Source organism: Phaethon aethereus, assembly GCF_964289735.1.
Source record: "Phaethon aethereus genome assembly, chromosome: 3".
NCBI lineage: Eukaryota > Metazoa > Chordata > Aves > Phaethontiformes > Phaethontidae > Phaethon > Phaethon aethereus.
The window spans coordinates 88563875-88588609 of NC_138576.1; the positions used below are offsets into that span (position 1 = coordinate 88563875).

A 24735-nucleotide genomic window follows, 5' to 3' on the forward strand; every position below is an offset into this window, starting at 1 on the left:
TAAAAGTGTACAGAAAGTAGATTTTTTTTTTAAACAAATGTCATATAGGATTATTGCTGAAATATTAAAGACCATTTCATAAAAGCTGCAAAACTGTATCTTTAACCTTAATATATAGAGACTGATGCAAACATAGGAAAATTCCAGTCTATTAGTTACATTTAACAGAAATAACATTCCTCCAAATTACAGTGTTCTGGAAATACAAAGTGATTTACTTGTATTTTTATTATTATTTCCAATGTTAAGTTACTGGGACAACTTATAAGGAAAATAGGCTTATATAGGAAACTTTAAATAGACTTGCTTTTCAGTGGTAGAAGCAAATTGTCTGTTAGCAGTCGTCTTCCAGAATCCTTTTAAATATGTAAGACAGAGACAGCTTTACTAGCAAGACTACAGGAAAATATACAGAAGCAAATAAAATAATTTGCTTGGGAGTGCATCTATCGATGAAGCAAATTATGTCAACTCTATTTCCAAGTCCTCTAAAGAAAATTTTACATCTCAGGATTGTTCCAAGGAACAGTAATATCTTCTGTAAGCTTATGTTGCATTTGAATTGGTGAGAGCCCATTTGCCTCAATAGGCTTTAAAATGTCCCATGTTGCTGTATGTTTAAATTTGTTTCCTAGTTTCAAACAACATTTGGACAGAAATGAGATACGAAATACTTCTACTTTCATTAACATCAAAAAAGACATTTGAAGAAGATCAAAAAGTGCCAAATAGTCCTTCAGAAATTGGATTAAAACACTGCAATGATAATACAAGTACAGTATTACCAGTTTTCTATGTACACCAAAACACTGCTTGCTGTTTAATGATATCGATATGTTCACCTATCACTCCCAGCAAATCTTAGTGCAAACATATGTGAACTTTGTAAACCCCAAGACAATTTACGCAGCGACAAGGTTATATAAATCACAGAACTCTGAGATTTTCAGTACACAAGAATGAATGCTTTCTGAAATCTGTCTTACCTTTTGCAGTAATGTGTCATTATAGTCAAAGACAATGTTTCCTATATAAATCATCTAATTCAGAATCAAGTGTAACTGTTCAACAGTTCTGTACAAGCTTTAGTGGAGGAAGTCCATTCATTAAAGCAGCTTGGCAAAGAGATCTGGGGTTTCAGTAACATTAAATGTTAGACTGCTTGCATGGCTTTTAAAAAGAAATAAATCTATTAAGGGAAAACTGCTGATACAGTAATTCTTTTGCAAAGCACACAACCACAAAGGGCAAACCTGCCACAATCTGCTTTCCTACACTGGTATCTATGCATATCTTTATGATTTGAAAAGGATTTGTGTGACAATCACAGTCAAAGAAAACTGGTTTAATAAAACAACTGCTGTTTGACCAACCTTTTTTTTTTTTTTTTAAATTATAAAACCAATATTATAATTTTTCCTTTATTCCTAAACATTCCACATGAAAGGTTTATGTATCAACATTGAGATGTCACTCATGCAGGGTGGCACCTTCCTCTTCCTCATCTGGGTTAAACCTATTGAAATGTGTGCTGAAATCCAACTCTGATTCAGCGTTCTCAAATTCAGCTGCAACAGGGATGGCGGCAGGTCGAAGAGCCCGAGATTCAGGCTGGCAGTTTGGCTGCACTTGAGGGCGGCTGCTCTGGGAAACAGGACTGGACTTCAGCTTCGGCTGTGCTGGTAAGATGGGGCTGGCGAATCCCAAGTTGCTCAGAGCATCCAGGGTACCATCAGGGTCGATCATAGCATTAATTGCTAAGCAACCAAGAAAAGATGAAAGGGATAGGGAAGACACCATAAAAAACATGGTTTTCTGTTACCATAAAAAATACAAAAATCCTGTTCTAGCACTTTTATTTTTATGATGGCAGACATCAGCTTTTATGTATGTTGCCCACAACAAAGGAGTGGTGTATCCAACATATATGTAGCTGATACATATATTTAAAAGCCTTGACATATATTAAAACTAGATTAAATAAAACTGCAGAAACTAAACAGTGCCTGATCCATGGACAGGAAAGGCAGATGACAAATCGTCTACGATTGGCTTACAGGCACTGAAAGACGGGATGTTTAGTCATGTTTAAGGGGCTTTTTCTCTAACTTCTCATAATTACCATTATATTATGCTTCATTCAACCCCACCCTCTCAAGTATCCACAGCAGCTAATTCCATGATTGAATGAAATTTGTATAAAAGAGCAATCATTTATCCTTTTTAATGCGTAACGATGGACTTATTGTCCCTCTCCCTCTACATAGCAAGGACAAACTGAAGCACTTAGTACAATTTCATTTTACTGTACTATGAACACATTGTCACATTTAACAAATGCTCTTTTTTTCTTATTTCCAAAACTGTACAAACATCTATTCGAACACCACCGTGTACACAAGGAAATGATTTGGCCTCGTTCTCTGGGCCTTATTTCTTTGTGATGTTCTCTAAACACAACATAATTTGTAATAAATTAACATCTTTAAATTATAGCTAAGCATTAAGAAAATACTAACTTGTCTATAAAGATGGCTAATGGTTTCTCCTGAAATATTCCTTTTTAAAAAATGTTTTATTGTAGGATTAAATCTGGATACTAAAAATAACAAACACAGGAAATTTACAACAAATATAATAATGATTATATATAAGCATGGACCACTAATCCACTTGGCCACTCCAAAGTAAACAAGAAACTAAGTATAAACAATACACAAACAAGACCGCAACTTCTTTTTAAAATATACTCAAGTTTTTAAGTTGATTTTGATAATGGAATACATGTCTAAATAGAAGACTGTAAGTACAACATACTACTTTCCATTTTATACACAGATAAGTCTTTGCACATGAAAAGCAAAGTAGCTTTTCTGTTTTGTAGTCTCTAGGCTCCACAATTACAAAGAGTGGATTCAGCAGTGTGAAAGGAAGATGTCAAGAGCTAATCCTAAATTTTTATTTTATTGTATCTCATAAAGTTTGGGTTTTTTGAAATTTCCTATAGATTATGGCCCCAAGTGCATTCTTTATACTGAATTGTGCTACGCATGAGGGTATTGCTGATGTGCAAACACTGTTTCATAAAGCTAATCTCAGTATTCTCTATCACCTACGCTTCAATATTTACCCACAAAAATATTTCTATTAAGAATGTTTCACAAATAATGTCTTTGGGATTCTCTGGACTATTTAATTTTTAGTTGAGCCTTTTCTCACCCATATAAAAAAACATCATCACTCTCCTGTTGTTCATGAATTCATCACTGTAATTCAGTGATGTTTCTTTACCAAACATGTCAGCAATTATATGATATAAATGTATGTGACTGAGACTGTGAATATGTTTTAATAAAATGTGATAACTTTGTGTCATGACATAAATATATATGTGTGTGTATATATATAAAAAAATTAAAGCAAGCAACAATGAAAGAGAAAAGTGAAAAAAAGATTTGTACCTTGCAGCTGTTTCTCAACTCGTTTCAGTTCCTGTAAGATTGATGATATTTCCTAGGAAAGAAACAAATGAGTTTTGTTAAAGAAAAAGAGGCTCAAACTACCCATCAGTAGCATCCTGGTTTCACCTGGGATAGAGTTAATTTTCTTCCTAATAGCTGGCATAGTGCTGTGGCTTGGGTTTAGTAGGAGAACAATGCTGATAACACACTGGTGTTGGCAGCTGTTGCTAAGTAGCTGCAGTGCTTATACTCTGTCAGGGACTTTCCAGCTGCCTGGGCTCTGCCAGCGGGGAGGTGCAGGAGGCGCTGGGAGGGGACGCGGCCCCAGCTGCCCCAGCCTGGCCAAAGGGACATTCCCGGCCACAGAACGCCCTGCTCAGTGTAGGAGCTGGGGCTGGCCGGGGCGCAGGAATCGCTGCTCGGGGACGGGCTATCAGTCACCGGGTGGTGAGAAATTGTTGCATTGTGCATCGCTTGTTTTTCGTATATTACTTTATCAGTGATATTATTATTATTTCCTTTTCCTTTGCTGTCCTGTTTTTATCCCAACCTGCAAGGTTTTTTCCCCTGATTCTCTCCCCCATCCCACCTGACGGGGGTTGAGCAAGCAGCTGTGTGGTGCTTAGCTGCCAACTGGGGCTAAACCACAAGGAGTAAACAATCCCCGTCCCCAGCCTTTGCAATATGCTATTGGGTTGTCCCTGCTGGTAGCAAGAACACCCTTGCTGGTGGTGGCCCAGCCTTGTCCACCATGGGTCCTGAGCGGCAGTGCTTGAGGCTGGACGGCCGTGGCCCATTCAGAAATCAAGAGCTCCTCCACATTGCCTGACTGTGAGGGTCAGCAAAACCTCACTCTGTCCCTTGCGCATCTGCCAGCGCTGCTACTTCTCAAGCACAGGCTTATAGACACCATGGTTCTGTAGAAGTGGGGCGAAGTAACAGCAAACAGCAAACAACAGGAAAGTTACAGTATAAACACAGTATTAGTGGAACAGGGTGATTTATAACCTTGTTCAGATGTCAGTCAGAGTAGTAGGATGAACTGCATTGGGATTTTGTCTGCAACCACTGGGCCCTGTGCCCACAAGATCCTGTAGAGCACACCCATGTTGGGCCCTCAGCAATCGTTTGCCTTACAGATTTTTCTCCTCTGTGCTGCACTGCTTGCCAACACAGATGTAGCCACAGCAACACACTCAGAAACACAACCACCATTAAACGTACCACATCTTAAATTATAAATATGTAAATCCTACAATTGAAAGATCCTACACTGAAGAACACTGCTAAACAAGCTGCTGAGGAGAGCTATCAGTGGTCTTCAAAAGCTGAGAATTTTCAAAGGCACTGATTTCAGAAACCTATTTAACCTATTTCAGAAATCCATTCTGTACTAAGAAACGTGATTTTTGTGGGTGGCAAAGAGATTTATTACCTTGGATTTTACAAAGTCATTGTCTTTAAGCAGATTCCACATGAGAGCTGGACATAAATATCCCAAGGACAAAACAAACATCAGTTACAGTTGTCCTCTGTTAACTTTTAATAACACTCTGTGGTAAAAATAAGCACTGCATTTGAACAGTATATTGCTCTGAAAACTGCACAGAAACTTGAAAATCAGTGCATAGACAAAAAACCCACAACCATACAGTTTCAAGCAATGCAAGACACTTTAATGCATGGGAAAAAATTTGTAAAATGCTGAACTTAGGAATAAATATACAACTAATCTTTTTCTTTTTTAATGAATGCCTTAAAACCCCATATTCATGGCATTTGGAATACAAAACACTGAACTCTGATCTCATTCTGGAAGTGGATAGGATAAGAGAAACTCATTATATTATTTCTAAAATTAGAAACTTCCATAGGTAACTTGCTTAGTTAAACTTTAAAAAAACCCCAAAACTGTCAGTATTATAATTTATTAGATACACTGAGTTACTAATGATTGCTCTTGAAAAATACACCATTCTGCAGAAATTACAGGCCAACTTTTTAATACTTCTAGGAAAAAATTGATCTGGATGAATTTAATAACTCATGATAAAACTACGAGATGTGCTAGCCAGTTCAATGCCAGAGGAAACGTGTTCACATTTTGCTTCTGAGCAGTCCAATACCAAGTATGTGAGAAGGAGCTTCCTCTCCCACCTTTCCCTCAGAAAAGAAAACTGCTTATGTAAGTTCACATTTTAACAGCACGATACTCCAGACAGAATAAAGTAGCTAGACTCTCCACCTGCTCTCACATGCAGAGATGTTTTTCAAACCCTGCGCTCTGTGGTTAAAAACAGGGGAGAAGCATACTGGGAAACAACATGTGTGCTCAGTTCCCTCACAGTCACCCAGTGTGGTCACAAAATGGCCCTAATGGGGCAGGGGTAGAAGATTACATGAATCAACAAGAGTTGTAGTTGGTACCCTGTGGTTATCACTTCCACACAATATCACCATGATTATTTTTCACTGAAGAGTGCTTTTATTGCAACAGATAATTTTCATTCACAAATAGCAAAATACAACTATTTCTCTAAATATTAATAAGCAGTATTAATAGTAATATATAATATTTAATACTATTAAGTATTAATAATCAGTAGGTAAAGTATCTTTAGATTGCAAAATAAGTTCATTCGAAAGCAATCCAACATTCAAACTAATGGTTGTTACCTTTTGTTAAAAAAAAAAAATATGGATGGTCTAAATATAGTCTGAACCCCTTTTATTGCATTCTTCATTTGAGAATTTCCCCTGAACAGTTTCTTACGACTGTTTCTTATAAGATAGTAAGTCTTCGTAATTATTAAGATGAGGTTTATTCTTATAATCATAGAATTGCTTAGGTTGGAAAAGACCTATTAAGATGATCCAGTCCAACTGTTAACCTCACACTGCCAAGTCCACCACTAAACCATGTCCCCAAGCACCACATCTGCACATCTTTTAAATACATCCAGGGATGGTGACTCAAACACTTCCCTGGGAAGCCTGTTCCAATGCTTGACAACCCTGTCAGTGAAAATTTTGTTCCCGATATCCAATCTAAACCTCCTTTGGCACAACTTGAGGCCGTTTCCCACCTTGCTACAGCCCACCTCGCTACAATCTCCTTTCAGGCAGTTGTAGAGAGCGATAAGGTCTCCCCTCAGCCTCCTCTTCTCTAGACTAAACCACCCCAGTTCCCTCAGCCGCTCCTCATAAGACTTGTGCTCCAGCCCCCTCACCAGCTTCGTTGCCCTTCTCTGGACACGCTCCAGCACCTCAACATCCTTCTTGTAGTGAGGGGCCCAAAACTGACACAGGATTTATTCAAGGTGCAGCCTCAGCAGAGCCCAGTAGGGGGGGATGATCACTTCCCTGCTCCTGCTGGCCACACTATTTCTGATACAGGCCAGGATTCTGTTGGTGTTCTTGGCCACCTGGGCACACTGCCGGCTCATGTTAAGCCAGCTGTTGACCAACACCCGCAGGTCCTTTTCTGCCGGGCAGCTCTCCAGCCACTGTTCCCCAAGCCTGTAGCGTTGCATGGGGTTGTTGTGGCCGAAGTGCAGGACCCAGCACTTGGCCTTGTTGAATCTCCTACAACTGGCCTTGGCCCATCGATCCAGCCTGTCCAGATCCCTCTGTAGAACCTTTCTGCCCTCTAGCAGATCACTCCCACCCAACTTAGTATCATCTGCCATATGAGGGTGCACTTGATGCCCTCATCCATATCACTGAAAAAGGCATTAAACAGAACAGGCCCCAGTAGTGAGCCCTGGGGAACACCGCTTGTGACTGGCTGTCAACCATCTTTAACTCCACTAACCACAACTCTTTGGGCCCGGCCATCCAGCCAGTTTTTCACCCAGCAAATATATTGAGTGTCTAAATAAAACCTTTTAAAGATTTTTTTTTTGCCTTCATATAATTGAAAATAAAACATTCCTCTACTGATTATTTATGAATTAGATTAAGAGGCTCATTCAGCCCCAGAGAAGAAGGCTATTCGTACCATGCTTGATGTTTTCACAATAGGAACTTCACTTTCAGCTCGCAACTTGTTTTCAATTTCTTCCCAATTTCTTTCTTTGTCCTTAAATAATATTCTAGAAGAAAGAAATTCAAGAACAGTATGTTTAAAATAGATAAAAGTAAACAAACTAAAATGGAAAGATCAGATACATGGTACAAGAAAGCAGCATAGGGAGCACTGAAGAAAACTAAAATCTGAAATATTGTGAACTGACAGAATCCAACCATACAGTTTAAACATTTAGGGAAACATATGGAGTTGCAGCAATATCACCATTATCGACATTAAAATGGCAGTTCTGTAGCTAAATGCTTGGTTATAGTGTTGGAAAGACACAGATGATTCTTTCCTCTGGCGCTGAGACTTTTTTTTTAATCCAACTATTTTATAGTAGTCAGAGAATTCTCTAATAATACTGCATTTTACAATTGCAAAACAGAAGAGAAAGATTAACAATCGTAAATAAAATGGAACTCTTTCACATTTTTATTTTATATTAATTTAATGAAAAATGCATTTCATAGAAGTTTTCACTGAAAAGTCTCAACACAAAAATTCTATACACATGATTTAGTAATATAAGTATCACTTGTATTATATGCTTAAAGAAGTCACTTCTGTTGTTTGTAAAACCCCAAAGCATACTGTGAAATTCACCAATTTTTATGTTTTGCATCCCTGCTGTGATAATGAATTTTTGTTTTCATTGTTGTATCGCAAACATTAACTTAAACTGTCTACATTTGCACAACTGAAAAGAAAAAAAGAAAGGAGTGTGTAGATATTTAAGTTCTGGGTATTCTTTTTTTCTTTTTAAGTGACACCATGATGACATAGAGGAGTCCAAATCCACTTCTCTGATTGGTATTTCAGAGTTAAAAGTACAAAAGTAGCTGCAGTAAAGCTGCTAAGCAAACCAACCAACCAATTTAAAATCATGACCAAGAATTACTACATTTTAAAGAAGTTATTAGTGTAGGTAGGTCTCCGAGGAAATAATTTTCAAGGTAGACATTCATGATACCTTGCATTTCATAAAGACTAGGAATTTGAAAGAAAGCTGGGAGACTTAGTACTACATTTCTGTAATCTTTCTTCAGTTATTTATACCCTATGGAAAATTCCACTATTGTTACCCTAACAAGAAAGTCTAGCTTTTCAAAACATGTACCCTGTGTTACAAGTACACAGATGTCTGCAGACAGCCCATCCAGAAGCTGCTTTAAGTCTTCTTCTGTCTTTGAGGTCTTCACTCGCTGCTGCTTCAAAACATGTTTTTGTCAGATATTTCACTGAGAGGAAACACTACTCTCATGACACAATGTCATGGGATCGAGGCAAATGACCACTTCTGCAAGTGACTTTAGTGTATTAATGTACAAAGCATACAAAGAGTATACATTAATACATACTTATTCTTAGAGAAAGAAAAACTAAATTAAAAGTAATCAAAACTACAGTGAAGAAAAACATGAAGCACTTTATGGCCTCAAGTAGTGCCATCACCTTGTAACAGAGCTGATCATCAGAGATTTGACAACATTGCTTTTATGTTCTGGAAGGGAGTGCAAAAGCTGCAAAGCCATACAACTGCAAACCTGCATACCAGGTTTGTCCAGTTACTTGCCTGACACTCCTGAGTTTAAATAAAAAAAAAGCAGAGCCAATGAAATCCTTCACAGGATCTTACACTAAAAGCAAGCGACTCCTTGCAATATTTTGATTCGGAATACAGAAAATCTTACATAGCTATACTTTCCATACTTTAATAGCATTTATAATACTCTGGAACTCAGCCAGAAACATAGAAAATACGGCTTTACTTAGCAGTAAACAGCACTAGTAGGAAAAATACAGAAGTTATTGTGACACTGCTTGTTTTATCCATTTACCTTCTTGCTCATGTTATATTAAAATACTTCTATCTTTATGTATGTGATTAATGCCTTTGGTTGTGTATGCAGTGTTTTCAGTCTAACTCTCTTAGAGACAGTGATCTTACTTCTCTCTCACAATCTGCAAGCTTTCCATTTCAGAGGTCATTTTATTAAAAAAGAGGAAAAAACGAAAACAGTAATTTAAAAAATGATATAATTTCCACTATAAACCGGACAGGCCAACTTGGTTTTGCTATAATTTTAGGAAGCCTATTTCCTTTTTACAATATTTTTTTCAATTCTTCATTTAGCACACTTTAAGGGGGTCTTCATCTCTGTCTCCTTTGCTCTTACTCATTCTAACCATACTCTTTATATTAAAAGAACGTATTTATAAATGCTGCCACCTTCTGCTCTTGCCTTTCCCAGTCCTACTTTCTGGGGCGAATCTGCCTGAACTTTCCTATTTGGTTGTGCTCAGTCCCCGTTCTTCTTTCATTGCACTTTGCGGGATGCACAGCAAACTGCAGAGACTGACAAGTAGTACTTGACTGAAGAGGTACTTTCCTGCTACGAACAAGCCAGTAACACTGCATTCACATTGTAGAGCACTGATAAAACCACATAGGTCTTCTCACTGCAAACCCTACTTACCTCTTCCCTCCATAATCTCTGAAAATTCCTGCAAACTCTTCATAACATATAAAAGAAAGAAAAGCAAGCAAACTGCATATCTGCTTCCTGAGAAGTTGTTAGCAAAGAATGGGTTATAAGATACATGGCATGAATGCTGCAGAATTTTAAAATATAATGTAGTTTTGTGTACACCAGCAGATAAGAACATAACTGATTATACAAAGTAAAATGAGTAAAAATAAATTACAAAAATGTAACTTAGCAATACCCAAGCTATAACCTTATCCTGAAGAAAATTACAAATGTAGAGAGGATTTGGTGAAAGGGAAGAATCAGGCACCTGAATCTGGTTTGATCTGAACACCATGCTAAGACTTGGGGGAAAAAACCAAAACAGTTTGGCCAGCACTGGGAAAAGCTACCCAAGGAATACAGCGTCAAAAGCTTCTCTCAATCCTTTTTCTTAATATAAGGTAGGAACGATGAGAGAACTCGGTGGAACTCAGAACATTACCTATAAATTAGAAAACAGAAGGGGCAGCTCTAATGAAGTGGGGAAGAAACTGGTCAAGCAAAGGGATATATATTTCCTTTTATCCTCATAATAATTTATTTTCACTACCTTAATTTCTGATAAATCTGCTTGTCAAGAATGACTGAAAATATTTATGTTCTTAATACTTTAGCCAATGTGAAACTGGTCCTTTTGTAAAGCTAGCTATTGCAATTAAAATATAATGGAAAGAAGAGTGTTCACATGCACAGGAAGCACGTCTTTGGCCATTTGGATACAGATAGGAAGGATGAAGTTTTTTAGTATGTACGATGCAATTTGTAAGGACTGTATTTGCCCTTTATGGTCAATGTTCTTGGGAGAGAGGTTTACATTGTTGAACAAGAAAATTTGAGAGAGGACTTTTAAAACACAGTCAGGCTTACTAGCTTACTCTTATTGCTGCCTCTGTGAATTTATCCTCCCCTTTCAGGTTCAAGTACTTTGCAAAAATACACAACTGCTAGCTTGACAAATCCTGGTTAATTCTCATTGTACCTGTTCTGGGCAGAAATTTTAACTGGCTTAACTCCAGTAAAAGGAATAGAAGCACACCAGTTGGCTGAACTCATGTATATCAAACCAAAACTATGGTAAAATTGTTAATAGGTCCTATCTACCTTATATGATCTCTACAAACAATTCTAAAACTACTGTTGTTTTTTTGAATCAAAATACTAATGACATTATGAATACCATCCTATTATTCAAATCCATTCTGAGTAGCAGGAAAAGGAAGTTTTGATCACAGCTCTGGGGAATATCTTATGTAATTGCTTATTAATTAAAAGATTCTCCACTGTATTTTTATAGAAATATGCAATGTCATTCTCTCTAAAAGTATATACATGGTTTATAGGTATGCTTATATTTATAATATCATACATGATCACATAATTATTACATTCATTACAATGTAGCCGACTTACCATTTAAGGTCAGAAAATTATCAGGAAAGTGTATGGCTATTTTATAGTTACCCACTTTTCTCAGAATGAATTTGCACACATAAATTTAACTCACTGTACTGAACTCAGTTCTTTATGTTAAGTAAACTACAGCTGTGCTAGCAACATATTTACAGATGAGAAACTGCCAACCATCAAGAAAAATCAGCACAATGAAAAAGAGTATCGACTATCTACTGCTTCTGAGGAATTTAAGATACATGTAATCCTAGACGCCTACCACAAGTAAGTCAGTCAATAAGCAAGATTCTTGTTCCAATGATGCAGCTTTAAAAGGAAAAAAAAAAAAATATATCGGTAAGCAGAGTTCCTTATGGATGTCAGTGTATTTTCCCAGAGAATTATGCACAAAACAAAACTTAATGTAATATTTTGCTTCTATTTCCAAATTTCCAACGCCTTTTAAAATGGCTTTCAAAGAATGGTCATGCCTAGGTAGCTCTTTGCATGTATGTGTTTGCTTGGGTTTTTTGAGATCAGCTATTAAAGTAAATGATAGCATAAACTCAGAAGTTGCTTAAACAAGTTGTGAACTTTTGCATAATTTGTAATAAATTCTACATAATGAAGTTGAACTCTGTTAATTTGGCAGAGCTTTTGAGAGTAACCGGATTGTATGCCCGCGTTTCACAAACTCATTTGTATCCAAAATTTACATAGTAAAAGACATTTATGTATTTTGTTTAAGGATATTCAAATAAATAGCACGATACATAAAAGAATGTATCTGGGGAAACCAAGGAGGGAAAGGCAGCAAATGGCATATTTCCAACATTATAATCCTGTAGCCCCAAAATGGTGAGTTCGAAAAAGAGAAATGAGATGAATGTCAGTCCAGGAACATGTTCCAAGACAGTGGAAACAAGGTACTCACAAACGTTACCTGTAACAACGAGTAAAACAACATACAGGAAACCTTAAAACAGAAATAATAAGAACGGGCTGCAGGCTTTTAAAGATTTGAGTCTTCACTTAGTGATATTCTTCCTACTAGAAATAGGAGGACTAGAAATGGCAGATAACCTACAGCTTTTAGTGATTTATATAGATAATTTTTTTCTTCTTGATTTCTATGGTCAAGTCTTTTTTGGTACTCCCACAAGAATACAACCTTCAGATGTGTTATTATTTTGCTGCTTTTACTAGTTACATCACCCTACGCTGAAATAAATTTGTGACTTGGTGATTTAGCTGTCACCCATCTAAGATTTCAATATCTGACACTTCCTAGACAAACTGATCAATTACAGTATTTTATCACATTCAAAAAAATGACTTTGTCATTTTTAATGTACTCTACTTTAAAATTAACTGCACAAAGACATGAAGAAGGACATGTGAATTATATGATTCTGAACTTTGTATTTAGAATTTTCATTTATTCTTGTCAACCAAAGTGTTCACCAAATGACTGTACACTCACTCATTCAAGTTAAATGGAGCTGTTGGTAAAGCCATATGTTACCATTTTTGACATGTCTGTACTTCCCGTTAGCTACATTTTATGCAGGAATCTAACTATCTAAGCAGGAGTTTTCAATTAAAAATAACAGATGGGTACAGCCATTATTTTAGATTTAGAACTCAAGAGTAACCACATTGTCCCCAGAGCAAGTTCTTTTTCAGACGGATTTACTGAAACATCTCTCCTCTGTACCATTTGTTTTTCTGCCAAAAATGGGTGATCCCTACAACAACTTGGCAAATGTACAGGGCCTGGTTTTACATTTCAGCAACATTTTAACCTTATCTTTTAAGGAAGGGAGTTTTACAAGACTTGCAGAGAGGTCATGTAGATTTTGCACAGCATTTGCATGTGTTAGAACAGCTCCTCTGCTGGAAGTAGGTTGATATTGTTCTGTCCATATAAGCTTTGCTGATATTTATCTTCATATAATGTGAAATACACACAAGCATCATCACAAATCTTTCTGAATGCTAAAAAGGCCATAGGTGATATTGCTTTTTTAAAACACAAGTTACTACTAAATACGTTTCCTCTATCTGTACTATACATATCTCTTCTACTAGTAGGAATGTTGATGAGAGCAGAACATTTTCAGTAGTAACAGTATTTTTTAAAAACCCACCTGATTTTGCCAGCTGTTTTGTCTATGGATTGTCTTATCTTGCGAGAAAATTGGAAGACTGAGGACAACAGCAAACTGTCCCCCATAACCTGAAATAAAGTTTTAATAAAAAAGGATATTATTAGTTTAATGTTAATTAAATACAAAAAAATCCATATGTTTAAAAATCTTTTTTTAACTTTTAAAAAAATCATACTTGTGTTCTAATTATTATCACATACAATCATATTTGAACATTTTGCAAATTAAATCCACAAACACTTTTTCCAGTATTAATGCCACCTGCTACAGGCAGGAAAGAAAAGATAGTGTCTAAAATATTAAGTGGGGAGACAACTGTAAAAGCTTAAAATAGACACATTACTAGAGAGAATCCTGTTGCATACTCACTTCATCTCTGCTCCAAGTCCTTCTCCGGGTAATTGTTGGGGGATCGAGGGCATCTGCTAGCTGAGGTCGAGCATCATTAGGCCGACCATTCCCCTCTGGTGGTCTGGCATGCACTAGTGGAGGGATTTTTCTAAAATTGAGACTTTCATCAAATACTCGGTCAACCAACTGGGGGGTAAAAGAAAAATGCTTATGGTTTACAAAATGTAGGTTTATGAAACCAACTGGATACATGCAAGATCAGATTAATATTTTCTTCCTTCTGGAACAGTTTACAAGAAGCTATCAAATGAAAATCACTCTGTTGTTTTGCATAGTATAAAACAATGCATCTCTTATGTAACAGTACCTTGTAAAAATGAAGGTCTTTTTTTTCAAATAGCAGGCATACATGGCAAAATTAGACTACCCCACAGAAATTTTGCTTACGGGCAGGTAACATAATAGTAACCTGTAAACTGGTATTAAATAATTTCGTCCTTCAATTAATGGAATATATCTGTGCAATTAAGTACAGTACTATCAAATTTAGGTTTTTTTCCAGATTATAGCATTAAAGAAACACCTATACCTACTTAAAGGAGATACTGCCACCTGCAGTAGTATGTACACACTGTACATTACTTTTTAAAGAAGAAAATAATTATTTAGCAATATAAAAATCAGTGTGATCTAACTGGATCTGAGAAAATGAGCACTTTACTTCCTGGAAGTTTAGTTGTAAGTCGACAAGAATTAAAAACAAAATCTATGTGAGTGCAGTTACAATTTTTCTGACTACACAACACACAGATTTCTTATCACTGTTTATATCTTTTTTTCCACAGAAAAAGACAGTATTATACTAAACACAGTAAGCTAATGTATTAACCAAACTTTATGCACACAAAAATCAATAAACACATTTTAAAAGAAATACTATGAAGAAAAAAATGCAGTAAACATTTACAACATATTAGGGTGAACTGTAATACGGTAGAAAGTGATGATTTAAATTCAGATTAATGCGTTTACCAGCATTAGACCTGTGACGGTTGCTAGAACAGGTTAGTCAATATATTCATAGAACAGCACACCGGAAAGAGCCAAAGAAAATAAGAATTATTAGAAGCACAAGGCAAGCATTTCAAGGCAGTTTTTGACAATGTTATTAAGAAAGAAAATCTAAAGTTAATTGTTAACTGATGGTACCTAAGTATTTCAGTGTTCAGAAGACGAAAGTTTAATGTCACCTGTGAAAAAGAGGGACTTTTTTGGTTTTAATAGCTATGCAAAGTATTAATGTATACATTTATATATATTTGTGCATACACACTAGTATCTTTAAATGCACTTAGATACTATCCAACAGTATCTAAGGCTACAGACAAGCCAGAAGCAAATAACTATCTTGTCCTATGTTTCGTGGAAAAAAAGAGACAGACAGATAGTATGCATCCTTTTCACAAGCTGTGTTCACAGAGTAATTTCTGGGTTGGTTGTTGAAACATAGAGGAACTTTAAATCAAAAAACAATGCAGAGATCATGCACACGGGTTGGGTGGAAATAACTAAAAAAGGCTATGCAAAATGCTAAAAGCAAAAGAAATAAAGAAAAGGAAGAACCTTATGCATTTCTCCATGAAGATCTCCTACCTCTTCTCTAGTGTCTATGGCAGAGCCAGGGGTGGTGGCAGCAGTGCTTACTGTGGTACTGGGGGCAGTGCCTGATGAAGTCACTGAATCTATCTCTCCTGCTACATCGTTGATTTCCCGTGCGATGAGAGCCAGATCTTGACTGATCCTAGTAATAAAGACAGTGTTACATTCTCCCCTGTAAATACTTATGGACCAGTAGAGCCCAACCTGCAGCCTTTGAGCTTCTAATTTCTAGTTCCTGATAATTGTGCTATGAAAATGTGTATGCCCTTATAAACTGAAAGTTTATTTGTAGAACCATAAAAGCAAATTTTTAACTGAAGCTTTTAATAACATGCCTTTCTAGAGGGAGAAGGTAGAAGGCAATCTCAAAAGACAGAGCATCCTTGTTTTCTATCTAGGATTCTGAGGCAGAAATGTGCAACACACACACGGGATGCACTGGAAATATGCTGAAAATACACACAGGTGTCCTGTGCACATTCAGTAAATCTGAAATGTCCAGAACACATTTAAGTTATATCTCAATTTACCTACTTGCAAAGAACTCCTTCAGGACTTCTGATTATCCAGCAGCCCTGCAGCTTGCTCAGCTCAAGCTGCTTACGTATCTGAAATTCCAGACCGGTACCCTAAATCCTCAAATTTAATGAAGACAAGCTTTCTAGATGGAAAAACAGGACATGCCTGTAAAAACCTGGATGATAGCACTACATAAATACATCTGACTTCTCAGCTGAAGACTCCTTTTTCCTTTCTTCTGATGAACCACATCACAAAATATCTCTGCTCTCTATTCTGCTCAGCACAGGGAGGAAGCTTGCCTAGCTCTGCTTATGTTACTCCTCCCCAAGAGACCCCAAAAGAAGGGGGGGGAGGAGAGGAGGCCGGGAACAAACCCAAAGCAAAAGCTAAAAGTCCCCTACTCACTATGGCACCCTGAATCTCCGGCTTGGGTCAGGCAGTTCAGAAGACTTAGAATTCAGAGCCACCCACCAAGTAAACCCCTTTCATACTTCTGTCTGAGAAGATTGAAGGCATAGAAGTCAACAGGGCTAATTCTGCACCCCCAAGGGCTCTATGAACAGCAGCATGCGCCACTGAAGTAGCAGGAGTTGCACAGTCATGCGACAGTGATGCACACCGTGCTGGCCAGTGCTTGCTAAAGTGAGCTGCTTTCTGCTTGACATTGTCATCAAGTGAAAAAGAATGGACATCATTGACCTAGAGAATAGTTTAAGACTGAGTGAGCAGAATTTAAACTAGAAAGGCAAGCATCATTAGAGACACTTCCAGTCAAGTTCCAACACTGGATTTTGCAGCTAACCATCAGCAATTGGCAATAAAATGCAACCTTGTGCAGCTTTAATACACATATAATTGGGATAAAGCTGTAGAAATATATATGGCAACTATGCCACTCAAGACAGTATTTCTCAATTCAAACTATCAAAGGCTGAAACACTAATGCAGAAATCAAGTCAATTGCTCATTTTTATAAATTAAAATACGGTAAGTGTCTATTACTACATTAATTAATTTAACCTAATTGCTACATCTTTTGGGTCAATTTTAATTTGTATTTCATGTTCTTATATATACACATACCATTAAAACGCCAAGATTTGAGCTAATATTCTAGATATCAGAGATACTAGAGCACCTACTTCCTTTGTTTCACACAATCACACCACTTTTTCTTAAACAGAGAAGTTGCTCCTAATCATGTTTGAATCTTTGGGACACATTTTGACATTTAATGAATAGTTGTGAAGAAGATAAAACCCAGGAAATTTCAATTATCAGTAAAACCTCCAGAAGACACATGTCATTAAACACCATCATCAAAAATAGTATCAATCAACTAAGACTGAACTCCCCACAGAAATCAGCAATGCTTCAGCATACCACAGGCACTTCAACTGAGTTCTTACCAAGCAATCAAAATTACTTTGTGATGTCAGATGTCTACATAAAAATGAATTCAAATGAATTCTAAAAATATCATAATAAACAACTCCAACATGGGTGGCAAGCAACTTGTTAGACGAACAGCACAGTCAAACACTAGTCAAGTGAACAAAATCTGGAATTAGTTTCAATGTGATAGGAAGCTAGCTACTCAATAATGTTTCTGTATAGAAACAATATAGATAGCGCACTAAAGAAAAACGTTATGAAAAAGGAAATTAGAAACCAGCTGAGGGCTGGGCCTGACTCTTCATAAATAAAGTTTTCAAGTCATTCTACATTAACTTTTAGAAACAGAAAGTATTGTTTAAGTATAAGGAGTATGTTTTGTATAATCTTCAGATTTAGAGACTTCAGATTTAGGTACACACTTTACTCTACTGCTTCCTGCATCAGACCTAGCACTTGTACAAAGTAAGTCAATTCAGGTAAGCAAAACTAAAATAAACTTCAAATTCCCTAACTCCCACAACCTGCTCCAGGAAATGCTGTCATTAAATTAGCTCAGTGAGCAGACTCCCGCAGCTACACAGTTACATAAGGGACGGACACAGTCTCTAATGCAAGGGAAAAGGTGAGAACACGAGGCTTGCGATGGGGAGAGCACGACCATCTTTTTCAACAGCCTGGAACTCTAGTTCATATCTACCTGTAGTGAAAGAATACCCATAGTTTTAGAAAAAACACAATGAAACAGGAATAGTTCTAAGATACCTGTAATATTCCTTAACTGCTGGATTATCAAAGTAATTTTTATGCTTAGTCTACGACGTCACACTTCCTACACTGAGTCAGCTTATTCTGTAATACTTTAAAATCCTTAAATAAAAGATATGTGAGGCTTCTGTTATTCTGAGGGTGTGTATTCCTTCCAGGCCAAAGTGGTTTTAGATCAAATTTAATTATTCCATTAAGTTTTTTTAAACATCTCTGTCCAATTTTCAGTTTTATTAACATCTGTAAACTGTAGCATCTATGAAAAGTGCAAACTGGGTCAACCTTGGAAGACCAATATGATGGTAACATGGATGCAATGATATGTTTGTCATACAGTCTTTACACTAATTTCAGCTGCACATTTATTTTATGAAATACTTATCTTTACACCTGCCTAGTCTAACCAGTTATTCAGCAAGAAAATGAAATCAACCAATTTAATGAGATCATACAACTATCTTCTCCTTTTTTAAAAACTCTGAATGGAGTTGAAGGGACTCTGATCACAGAGGCTGGATTGAGGGCTGGGAGGGGAAAAAACCCCACAGGGTAGACAATGACAGAGACAAGACTATGATTAGCAAGGCAAAGGCAGCAGAGACAACAATTATCTTATAAAGGATAGAAGTTAAACTTAAAGCCAGGAGGAACAATATTGTGAATCAGTACAAAGAGATACGGAGGCACAGAAAGGATCAACTAGTGACCTAGAGCAAGGGCGCTCAGCAGAGGTTAACCAAGGAAACGGGTGTTGGAAGCAGTGATGACAGATGACAGTAGTCTGGCATATCTCAGCTGCTGAGTGCTAGCTTTCTTAACTTTAAATATGATCATTTAATGCAGTTTGTGTGAAATTCCTATACACAATCACAAATTTGGCAATACCTATTTGAGCCTCTTGCCACTTCCACTGGAAATAAAGCAGCTGAAAAAGGTAGGGTAAGTACATAGCCATCAAAACAAATTTAAAAAGAGTATCTAAATGAAGAAAATGGTAAGAAGCCCAAGGGAAGAAAAAACCCTGCAAATCTAACCATTAAAAAAGTTTAGACTGAACCATCAATTACTTCCAGTGTCAATCTCTCCTGGATGAGCAAAATATACCAAGAGGTTTCACTGAAGTAGATGTTCAGCAGCAGTTTTTATAAGGAGGAAGTAATATGCTACAGCTACCCTCAATTTCTTCCCCCATGTAACACATTCCTCCCTATATCCATCTCTAACTTTAGATTTTTGGAAAGAAAAGAGATGTTTTAGGAAGATGCCTTTGAAGATGTTTATTTAATGATTTATCAAGATGCTATCAGACTCCCTTAAGTATCTTCCCTTTGCACAGACCACACTAGAAAAACAAATGTTGAAAAATATTGCCAAGAAGAAGAAACAAAAAATAATTAATCACACTAAGCAAAACACAATGCTTCACATCTGCAAGGCCACAGAGTTTAGATTAATTTTAAAAGGGAAACACTTTTCTTGTTTAGGCTTCCCAATTAAGTTCTGTGAAAAGGTTCAGAACCTGAACACTGGCATCTAAGTTTTAAATAACATTTAGATACTTACATAGTTTTATTTATTTAGTGCAAGCTATTTGAAGTTTTCACTGCCTGGGTATTACATGATATGGGAATAATTGGTTATCAGAATGTAGAACTGATGACCTTTTTGTTGGTTCACTTGAAGAAGAGTGCTGTTAGCAATAATGGAGCAATTGCTATACTAATCTCAAGGACTCACAACAAAAGAAATTACTTTTTGATTAATACATATGATTTAAATCAGAAAATATCTAACATGAAAAAATGTCTAGATAAAACAAAAATTGAGAAGTCTCACTAATGCAACCTGAAGTTCATATTCTGGGATCTGGCTATTGTAAGTCAGAATTACTATAATTTTCCATTAGAAAGAGATGTGCTGGTAACATGAGTGTTCTGTCTGCCAGTCTCTCATAAGAAGAATTTCAAATTACTCATTCAGTTAGTGAATGAAAACAGTAAGTAGAGTGATACAGAAAATCCATTAGCTCTTTGTTATTTTGGAGGCACTCCTTTAAAACCAACCTTGCTATTTCTTCTCGGTGAGCAGTCCAGTCACGAATGTAATCTTCTTGTTCCTTTATTCTATGCTTGAATGTATTGCTACTTTGACCTCCTGTCCCAGTGCTCTGCAGTCGTGTGGTTTTCAGGGCTGGAGAGGTACGTAGACGGGTATGTTTAGGGGAATTACGGTTTGATCCGAATTCATCTTCTGAGGTGGAAGCATAATCTGTAGGAAAGCGCCTCCATCTTGCACTTACTAAATTAGTTTAATTATTAAAAAAGAATTATTATTGCATCTTTAATAAGAAAAAACAGTATTATTTCAGTAACAGCACAAAAATACACAACTATTCATTATCAATCCCCAGATACCTCACAAAAGGTTTATTCACTACATCTTAAAAAGAAAGCTACAAAATTTGTGTTAAATAATAAATATTGATTAATAAAAACATAAAACTGATGCTCTTTGTATAATGATGAGTGAAAGAAGATGTAAAAGCCAGTAATTGCATATGAGCTCAAGCAAACTGTATTACAAAACAAGGGCCCAATTCATTCACATTTAAGTATATAGTCAGATTGCACTTTTTCTGCAGATTTTTTTCCCAAAAAGAGACATGAAGGAAGAATGGAGCTGGCACCAAGCCTGGAATGCATGCTTACATATGGAAAGCATAAAAATCCTAGATGACGCATGATGTATTTAGTACAGAAAAAATATTTTAAAGTTAATACTGTGTTATAAAATTGAGCAGCACGTCTACAAAAACAGCAGCCTCAGAGCAAAAAGCATATATTCTCACATGTAGCACATAAAGCATATACAGCATGTTGCTGAATGGAGCCTGAAGTATAAGAGAACTGAAACTAAGTAGGAGGCTTTCGTCCTCCTATGAATTCCTAAAGTCCAGAAAAAGCATTTCAGATGTGCTGTCCTCAAACATTCCCAGTAGGAAGAGCTATCACTAAGTGTAAAGGAATGCTCATCATGCACAACCTGCTAAATTCTTGCAGGTGATTTAGTCTTCCAAACTCACTGACACTCATGAGGCTCTATAATTACTGTAGAAATTTTTGAAAGTGCACGATCACCTCTTAGTAATTTAAAAATAATAGATTCAAGTAATGTATATTGTTTAAGCGTAAAAATATAAGAAGTAAGAATGATTTCTTCACAAAAAGTTTAAAAAAACATTACAAATGAAGTATAAACAATATGAATTTAAGTAACAAATAATGAAAGTAATTTTTAGTTGAGAAAAGATCTGTGTAATGCTCGCAAAGTATGTAGAGTATGACATTGGTGTATATGCTTACATCTCTTCCCTCATATAAATAATGCATTTTTAATTGCTGAAAACAAAAATATGCTTCTGTAATTTTTTTCAGGTTTAAATGTGGGCTTCAAATCATGTCCAGTTCTACTAAGTTTTTTTTAGTATTCTAACTTTATTGAAGAAAACAAAAATGTCTCTCCAGTCACGTACTGCTCTCTTTTTAGAGGTTTCAAACGTGTTTTGATCTTAGGGAAGTAGAACATAAGCAGAAAAAGCACATTTCCCCACCAACAGCATGCAAGCAATGTGTGACCGAAGTCTGAAGAGCTTTATGAGTTGGGCCCGCATTTTAGCACCACTTTTTGTTTAAATTCTTCATCCTGGTTCAAATTATATGCATCAAAATACATTTAAAATGTATCTTAAAATCTCTCAAGTGAGCTAGTCCAGCAACTCAGCACTGTACAATGAGCATATGTGGTCATATATTTAAAAACTAAAAATTGAATGAGAAGTGAAATATCAGAAACAGATTTGATTTCTAGTACTCTACCACTGTAAGTTTCAACATCAGGATCTGGGTCTGGGAGAAGCTTGGATTCCTCTGTGTACAAAATAGTGTTTTATCATGTTAATTCGTATTAAAACATTCAGATTAGAAGCATTTGCTTAAATAAAATATAGTGATTAGTCTTAGGTCCTCTTTTCCACCCACACTTTTTAGGAAAAGATTCTTAAATTAGACATTCAATCAAAAATAATTAATTTTGTAAAAGCTTAAACATTTCAGAGATACTAACTGAAATGACATCAATAACAATTGTCTACATAATACCTGACCCCCCCCTACTTTTTTTAAGACCATTAAATTTTAAGGCCTTAAAATGTTGTTTATTTATATATTAACAATGGGTTTCTCATTAATATGGGGGAAAAATTATTGTAGGCTTAACAGTAAAAATCTCAAAGTTGTATGATTCATGACAAGCAATATCCAAGCATGTTTCCCATTAACCTAGCTATACATTTGCACATATGTGCTTTTAATACTATTTATAAATTACGCAGCCCCAAAATGTCATTGTAGTTTACATAGATTTCTGAAAGCTATTGTGCAATTAGTTATCTCAGATACCAAAGACTGTGAATATCAGCACCAATAACTAGAAAATCCTCCAATAAAATACCTACTCTCATTGATGCATTGCCTTCTCAAGGTTCATCCATTTCAAAGATACTGAAAATTGGTGCTCAGTAGTGCAATAATGCTAAAGTGCAGTTAATAAGCGTTGTTTTCTCTCCATGCTCAACCATTTTTTTTTTTTAACTAGGCCTGATCCTGTTGTTCATTTTCCCAATACATAACAGCTTCTATAACGTCATCTTCCATTTTCCTCTGCAATTGTGAAAAAAGGTCTTTGGTCTTCCCTGTTTTTATTGATCACACTGTACTGTTTGATGATTCAGTGCCTCGATTAAATCTTTCATTGCTTGTGCTGTAAAATTATTAATTCTGCTTCACAGGTCTTGACAGTGTTGTCAGTTATCAAGCCTCCTACCACAGAAACACTCTGGTAGTTACTTTAATGCTGGTAATTCTCATCCAAGACATTCCATTTATCTGCTGGCCCTTTCATTTAAAAGCAAGCAATACTTAAATGTATCAAGGCTTAAAAAAAGATTCTTGAAATTATGGAATTGCTCACAGCTCTGACAATTTTAATACTATTACACTGGAATACATCCACATGAAGTACAAGACAATAAAAAAATCCAGTGACTACACCTTTTTTTGCCCCCTTTTTACAGGCATGTATGTCTGAACATTCAAAAAGATGTGGGAAATGCAGAAATAATTTTCTCTTTGGTAGACTGGATTTAAGAAGCAAGATTCCGCTGCCAGTGTTTAGCGAACTACAACATGGTAACATTAACTGAACTCTGATGAGAGGACCCATGGAACATTTTTAACACTAGCAATAATAGCAACCAGTCTTGCAGTAAAAATAAAAACTCCACAACCATATATTAGTAATGATCATAGGTCCAGGGAGACAAGAAAATACATCACTGTTATGCCTTGATTAAGTGTGCCTGAAGTAAAACACATTCAAACAGTTGAGGCACTTTTGTCAGGCACTTCATTAGTAATTTCCAGAAGTGCTAAAATTAAAGGAATTGTTGATTTTTCTAGAAAGAAAATTAAATTCAGGAATTATATGCTTTGGATCTAAAAGCTTCAGCTACATTATGTTTTTATATGTTGCTTACAAGTAACATTCTATTCAAAGATGTTTTAAATATGTTTAAGGAAAAAATAAATAATATTATTAATAACTTGATGTGTTGGGTAGTTATTTGCATCATTTTATAAGATGCTAATGGGAAAATGGGGATATACTGAGTAGTGGCCTATATATAATAGGAGAGATTATTTGCACTTTCAAAGCAATTCAGATTTTCCTAAATATACTCTAAATAGTCCAGTAAAAAATTATACAATAAGCTTACCGATACAGACAAAATCCAGAACTCCAAATCCTGAACAATAGTAATAATATTCTTTACTTACATAGTAAGAAGGCTTGATTGATTTATTAAGCCATGATTTTGTTTTGAAAGTATCTGACTGCTTTATTAATTGCTTTCAGTTACAGGCGTCTCCTTGATTTTGATATAAGAACTGATAAAGCTTTTTATGACAGAAGCTATTTCTGCTGTAGATTTTTCTAACAATGGCCTTTTAAAAATACCTAGTTTATTATGTTGGGGTAGCTCATGAGAAGATGGCATTTTTCCTCTCTTGAAAACTGAGTATTTTATACAAGCTACAGTAAATTTTGACTGTGTAACGCAGGTAAAAGAAATGAACATTAAACAAAGATGACCATGATAGACTAGTAGACTGAGAAGAAAAAGATACACCCACTGCCCTGAACAGAAGCAGCAAACCACTTCAAAGCAGCAACCTGGGAAAAGCGTGCAATAGTTCACATGGACAGAAAACTCAAAATCCATATATAGTTTTGTAAAAACCACAAGAACAGTGAAGTGACAAGTTACATTTGGGGTTTATCTTTTCAAAAATCAG

General features: G+C 36.0%; 1 protein-coding gene across 3 annotated transcripts in view; it reads right to left on the bottom strand.

The window, feature by feature from the left end:
- Positions 1 to 1096: 1096 nt before the first annotated feature.
- CEP170 (centrosomal protein 170) overlaps positions 1097 to 24735 on the bottom strand; it is a gene marked incomplete at its 5' end in the record, with an annotated part of 79213 nt that continues 55574 nt past the window's right edge. For 2 of the 3 annotated variants that reach the window (XM_081997946.1, XM_081997945.1), the window contains 7 exons: positions 1097 to 1757; positions 3462 to 3513; positions 7462 to 7555; positions 13607 to 13695; positions 13997 to 14164; positions 15632 to 15779; positions 20386 to 20620. In XM_081997946.1, the coding sequence (XP_081854072.1) occupies positions 1471 to 1757; positions 3462 to 3513; positions 7462 to 7555; positions 13607 to 13695; positions 13997 to 14164; positions 15632 to 15779; positions 20386 to 20620 (1073 nt within the window). In that variant the 3' untranslated portion in view covers positions 1097 to 1470. Of the gene's footprint in view, positions 1758 to 3461; positions 3514 to 7461; positions 7556 to 13606; positions 13696 to 13996; positions 14165 to 15601; positions 15780 to 20385; positions 20621 to 24735 lie in introns of all 3 variants that reach the window. The other variant, XM_081997947.1, reaches the window with a different exon arrangement.